The sequence below is a fragment of the Myotis brandtii genome, unplaced genomic scaffold (genome assembly GCF_000412655.1).
Source record: "Myotis brandtii unplaced genomic scaffold, ASM41265v1 scaffold1080, whole genome shotgun sequence".
NCBI lineage: Eukaryota > Metazoa > Chordata > Mammalia > Chiroptera > Vespertilionidae > Myotis > Myotis brandtii.
In genome coordinates, this window is record NW_005353677.1 from 342,149 (window position 1) to 348,544 (window position 6,396).

The 6,396-nt window shown below is 48.2% G+C and overlaps 1 protein-coding gene across 1 annotated transcript in view; it reads right to left on the reverse strand.

The window, feature by feature from the left end:
* Positions 1 to 6,261, reverse strand: part of EOGT (EGF domain-specific O-linked N-acetylglucosamine (GlcNAc) transferase) — a 50,504-nt gene extending 44,243 nt beyond the window's left edge. Inside the window, exons 1-2 of the mRNA XM_014542485.1 lie at positions 5,991 to 6,261; positions 967 to 1,196 (exon numbers count right to left, since the gene is read on the reverse strand). Of these exons, the coding sequence (XP_014397971.1) occupies positions 967 to 1,196; positions 5,991 to 6,000 (240 nt within the window). The 5' untranslated portion in view covers positions 6,001 to 6,261. The remainder of the gene's footprint in view (positions 1 to 966; positions 1,197 to 5,990) is intronic.
* Positions 6,262 to 6,396: the final 135 nt, after the last annotated feature.

The following is a 6,396-nucleotide window of genomic DNA, read 5'->3' on the forward strand; positions in this document are numbered from 1 at the left end:
CTTAAGAGATATCAAGTAGGCGTAACATGTTCTCAAAAAATTAGGGCTGGCACGCAGAAGAATTTTGAGTCAGAGATTTTGCTGGTTTTGGCACACACTCACAAAAAGGTTGCCCACCCCTGGCCTAGGCTTTACCTGGACGACCAGAGACCATTTGCATTGAAACTTCTGGAAGCAGTTTCCTGAAACAGCCTTCCTTTCTCAGAGAGCAAACTGATTCTAAAATCAGACCCTAAAAGTCACCTAAAATGGATATTCTGTCACCAAAAGAATCAGCTAAATTAAAAGGATCAGCAACTTTACTCATGCACCCAGATCAGCAGATCCCACAGCCATGGAAAGCTATGCAGCCCATGGGCCACAGCAGCTGCTGGTGGCCGGAGAGCCCCACAGGCTCTTACTGGTTCCCAGGCCTCCTGTCAGCGGGCTCCGTGCCAGCACCGTGGGAAAGGAAGTGTTCCACAGGCCCAGCTTTGATCTCAGGGCCTCACAAGCTGCCTTAACGGGCTCCAATTTGAGGCCTTTCCAACAGCTCTACACCAGAAGGACAGGCTCAGTATCAGCCTTAATTATGTGGAGACAGGGGCAGAGGTGTTATTATCGAAATGAAGTGCTAAGGGACAGACCCTCAGTGCAGCTGAAGAAGGAAGAGGTGTCAAATTCTTTAGTTATTTTTAACTAGATACTCTTTTGTGTATAAAATCTAATTTGATTCACTATGGAGTATACAAATAGTATTGGGTTCCTATTTACTTTAGTACTAGTGATTTAGATTTTAAATCTCACTGCTGTGAGTGGGACATAATTTTAAACAAAGTTTGGTCGTTAGAAGTCTTATATGAAATACAATGATCAACTCACCTTACCACCAAAAGATAAAATGGTACCTTCAAGTTCAAGTTATAAACCAGAATTTGTAAGCTAGTCTAAACTGCATGCTTTTAATAAACAAGAGAAGTAACCTACCTTATAAGGACAGTGTGGGTCTTTCTTACAGACACTGGCAACATGCCCATTATTGTGCAAAAAGAAGGGGATGTGCTCCTCTGGCAGGCGGATGCTGGCATAGTCAAACCCAGGCCCGCCCTGGGCGCCCTCGGCCCCCACCTGCGGCGAAGCCTCCTGGGGGCGACTCAGTGGGAGGTCATGAAGCAACATTCCAAAGACAAGCAGCATTATCATCGCAGCCTCCAAACCTAGAGATCAAATTGCAAACACGTTCCTCAAGACATATCCTTCAACAATCTAAGGGGGCCAGCGCTAAGCATAATTACAATGAACTTTGCTACATCAGGGCATAACGTTCCCTTAGTCCATAAATACAGCATTTACTGTTATGTGCCAGGCACTGTGTTAGGAGCTGTTACACCAAAACTTTTTAATTTCCATGGCTGCAAATCCTTTTACTTTTTAAAAAATTTATCTTTATTGTTGAAAGTATTACAGATGTCCCCTTTTTTACAAGTCTTTTTAAAAGTAAGGTTTTATTGAGCCAAAGATGCTAGCCAAAATGAAGATGGGTCTTGGGGCACGGAGTCTAAACCCCCAGCAGCATGGCAAGAAGATAAAGCATGTCTGTCATCCTGGAGTTTTGCAAGCATCATTATACATCCAGTCGGGGCAGGGAAAGAATGAAGTGGTCGGGAAGAATTTACAGCAGCTACAGACAAAGTGGTGGGGGAGGCGACGCCCCTGCAAGAGACAGCAGCGTCTGCAGGAGAACACCAGCTCCCATGGGCTGGCTGGGAGAAGCAGGGCTCCCTGGGATTAGATGGTGGCTGGCTAAAATAATCTGCAGAATATCCACCTGGAAATTAATCCGAAATCCCAACAGGTAAAACAAGAATGTGACCACTTTTTTGCTAGCAGGCCCATAGCCATTCTCAGACTAACTGCTCTGTCTCTTTCTCTCGCTCTCCAGCTGCTGTAATTTAATTGAGAACATTTCAGAATATTTTTTTTCTTATCAGAGCTAAGAATACAGGGGAGAACAAAGCAAGAAAACCCCTGCTCTCCTAGTGCAAGAGACATAAAATAAACACACAACTTCAGAAGATGACAAGGGCTGTGACTCAAGTAACCCAGGGGCCGGTGACCTTTTCTGCAAAGGGCCAATTCTACTTCGCATTTGCAGGCTGTACAGTCTCTGTGACAACTACTCCATGGTGCCTTTGTCAGGAAAGCAGCTGAAGGAAGGGGTATGGCTGTTCTAGTAAAACTTTATTTACAAAAATGGGAGGAAGTCCTTAATATGACCCAGTTTGCTGCTGCCTGAAATAAAAGTAATATGAAAGACAACATAGTATAATGTAGTTAAGAATTTGGACTTTAAAACTGTACCAACTAGGTTTGAATCGAGATGCAGATTCCTAAGCTGTATGACCTTAGCAAGTTATTTAACTTTTCTGTACCTCAGCTTTTCCATCTGTAAAATGGAAATTATAATAAGCCTTCCTCATAGGGCTATGCATTAAATATTGGTAAAGTGTTTAGATGTATCTGGTGTGTTAAATGTTGTATGTTTGTTAAATAAATGTTTAGCCTGGCTGGCGTGGCTCAGTGGTTGAGTCTCAACCTATGAACCAGGAGGTCATAATTCAATGCCCAGTCAGAGCACATGCCTAGGGTTGGGGGCTCAACCCCCAATCCCTGATCCCCAGTGTGGGGAATGCAGGAGGCAGCCAATCAATGATTCTCTCTCATCATTGATGTTTCTCTCTCTTTCTCTCTGAAATCAATAAAAAGGTATTTTAAAAATAATAAAACAAATGTTTAAAGCCATGTTGGATGGGGTGCAGGGTGCTCAATGACATCTGAGCTGAGACCTGAATGATGAGGAGCAAGGACACATGCCAGAGAGACAGAGGAAAAGAAGTGCCATGGCTTGGAGCCAGCGTGTCTGCTGAGTGAGATAATAATACAACCAGCATGAGCAAGTACACCATGCGCCAGGGTCTCGGTACCGAGGTGCAGCAACAAGCACGCAGTCAGGAACTGACTCCCTGCCCTTGTGAAGCTAACATGCTCGTGCGTGTCTGACAATCTATGGTGGTAGTAAGAGCTGAGACTTGGAAAAGTCCAGGAGTGAAATCCAGGCAGTCTGCCTCCGAGACAGACCCTGAGGCTCTCCCTGTCCTGCTTTAGAATTGCGAAGAGATAATGGTTACAGACCTCAGTGCCTTTCTAACTCTCTCCATCTAAATGTCTTAGACCAGATTTCCCTACAATATCATCTATCTATAATAATAAAAGCATAATATGATAATTAGACCAGACAGCCGAACTACCTTCTGGACGACCTTCCAGATGACCACACTATGATACCCACTGGCGCCAGGCCAGCCAAGGCAGGTGCGATGTGATTGGTTGGGGGCCCGGCCATCGCCCCATGATTGCCCAGGCCACAGGCCAGCAGAGCAATCGATCAATCGGGGGGCTCCACGATCGCCCCAAAGAGGGAGGCCCAGGCCACCGACTGGCGGGCTGTGGCGGGTGGGCAGGGCCTCCCTCTGCTCGGGGGCAATCCATCGTGGAGCCCCGGCCAGGTAGGCAGGGCCCACCTCTTTGGGGCAATTGATCATGGGGCTCCCGGACTGTGAGAGGGCACAGGCTGGGCTGAGGGAACCCCCACCCCAGTGCACAATTTTCATGCACCAGGCCTCTAGTATACTGGTATATATAAAAGCCTAAGTGACCTAACAACCGAACGACCGGAACAACCAGAATGACCAGTCGCTATGACATGCACTGACCACCGGGGGGCAGATGCTCAACACAGGAGCTTCCCCCTGGTGCTCAGTGTGCTCTCACAGCGGGAGCGCCGCTCAGCTGACAGACCCCTCCCATGGCCCACCAGCCCGGCAGCAGCCATTCACTCCCTCAGTAGTCCTACAGTTCCATTCTCTGGAGAACGGGCCAGGCACTGATGAACCAGCGCTGCTGGCACAATCCTGACAGTGCTGCCAGCCTCCTGGAAGTCGGCCTCAGGCACCACGCCGCTTCCCCTCCCTAGATGCTCCACAAGGAAGAAACTATAAAAGCGGCTGCCAGGTGGCTCCTGACAACAAGTGCGAATGTCAGCGCGACGGATCGGATCCCGGGCCGGTAAGGGCATCCCTCCGCCCGCCCAGAGGGCCAATCGTATCCCAGCGCCCCCTACCCCCTGCGGACCCCACCCATGCACAAATTCGTGCACCGGGCCTCTAGTAGACAATAATCAGTATCATAGACAACATATCATAGACAATAATCTTTCTGGTTCACTTTAGTGGTATCTTTTCTCTATTTAAAAAAAGTGCTCTTTCCACAAGGTGATCGAGCTGTATACACCTTAGCTCCTCCCAGCTAGGTCTGCTGTACCAGGGCACACTGGGAAACTCAACTTTCAAAATCAGTGTTCGTTCACTGTGGGCGATAAAGAGGGGGCTTTCAGAAGCAGACTGCTGTGCCCATTAGCCCCAACTTCCAAGGCCAGCAGGTCACCTCTGGACAGGGGGACACCAAGGAGAATGGTAAACTCCGATTCTTTTGGGTGGAGCTAGAGTATACTGTTATCTGTTGTAAGGGTGATCTGAATTAATCTTTTTGGTTAGGACTTTTATCAAACAGGGAGTTGATTACAATTTTATAAAATTTAGAAGTATAAATTCGCCCTGGCCAGTGTGCAGTGTGGCTCAGTTAGTTAGGCATGCCCTGTGCACCCAAAGGTTGTAGGTTCGATTCTACATCAGGGCACATGCCCAGGTTGCAGGCTTGATCCCCAGTAGGGGGCATGCAGGAGGCAGCTCATAAGTGTTTCACTCTCATATTGATGTTTCTCTTTCTCCCTCTCCCTTCCTCTCTCTCTAAAAATCAATTTAAAAATCTTTGTAAGCCCTAACCCGTTTGGCTCAGTGGATAGAGCGTAAGCCTGCGGACTCAAGGGTCCCAGGTTCGATTCCGGTCAAGGGCATGTACCTTGGTTGCGGGCACATCCCCAGTAGGGAGTGTGCAGGAGGCAGCTGATCGATGTTTCTCTCTCATCGATGTTTCTAACTCTCTATCCCTCTCCCTTCCTCTCTGTAAAAAGTCAATAAAATATATTAAGAAATAAAAAATAAAAATCTTTGTAAAAAGTACATATTAATAGTAACAGTATCGCCCGACCCGCGTGGCTCAGTGGTTGAGCATTGACCTATGAACCAGGAGGTCACGATTCAATTCCCAGTCAGAGCATTTGCCCAGGTTGAGGGCTTGATCCCCAGTGTGGGGTGTGCAGAAGGCAGCCGATCAATGGTTCTCTCTCACTATTGTTTTTTTTTCTCTCTCTCTCTCCCTTCTTCTCTGAAATCAATAAAAATGTATTTTTAAAAAACTGTAATAGTATCTTATAATGAAAATATTTACCACTTTAGTCCTCAAAACCCCCCTGCAGCTGTTATAATGTTTCAGATATATAAAGCTGTCAGAAATGAAACACATTACCTTAAAAAGATGCAGAAGTAGTTTTTACTACCCGGGTGATATTTTGAGTCAATGGAAATAATAAGAGAAAAAACAATTGATGAGATAACCTGTAAGCAAAGAGTCTGGCACTTGGTGAGCTAAGGCCTAACTAAATGAAAGGCCTGGTTGCTGGTGCTCTCTCTTTGCCTTAATGAAACCACACTCAGAGTTACAGGTACCAACCTCGAGCTGAGCAGGAAGGAGATGCCCGCTGTATGCAGGCAGCAACGGGTACAGGCGGATAAGCATTCCTGCAGCAAACAACTTGCCGGCTCTCAGCCTGGTAACCCACTCACTGAGTCACACTAGGACTGGACTTGAGCCTCCCTGTGCAAGAGGCCGGACATCCTATCCTTTGACTCATCCTCCCCAGAAATAAAGTCATTGTTGTGACCAAGTCCTCCTGCCCTTTGGTTATCCACGTGTATTGTCCTGGACCGAGCTCTAGCCATAACTAAACCCACGGATCACAGATCAGAAGCCTGGTTTGTGCAGAGGGCACGCACCCACTTGCATAAGCTAGAGGCAGGTGGCTGCTGGTGCAGAAGGCACACCCCAGGGCCGGGGGGGAGGACTTTGGGTGTGGAGTCCTCCCGCAAGGCCCCCGGGGACGGGTGGGGGCCCTTCCCGGGCAGATGGAAGCTTTAGCAGCTGAGCTACTTTTTCCTTCAGCACAAAGCGGCCGGCTCCCTCTACTCCTGCAGCCCGAGTGGATTTCCAAAGCCTAAGAGGAGGCAAGAGAAAACGGAAAAGCCTAGGAGACGATGAGAGAGGAAACACCGCGGCGGACGGGGCGCAGTGGGTGGGCCGGGGCGATGCTCCGAGCAGACCGGGAAGCGTGCAGGATGCAGTGGACCAACGGGCAGCTACACGCATCTGCACAGTGACCCCCGAGCGCTCGCCCCGCGGTGC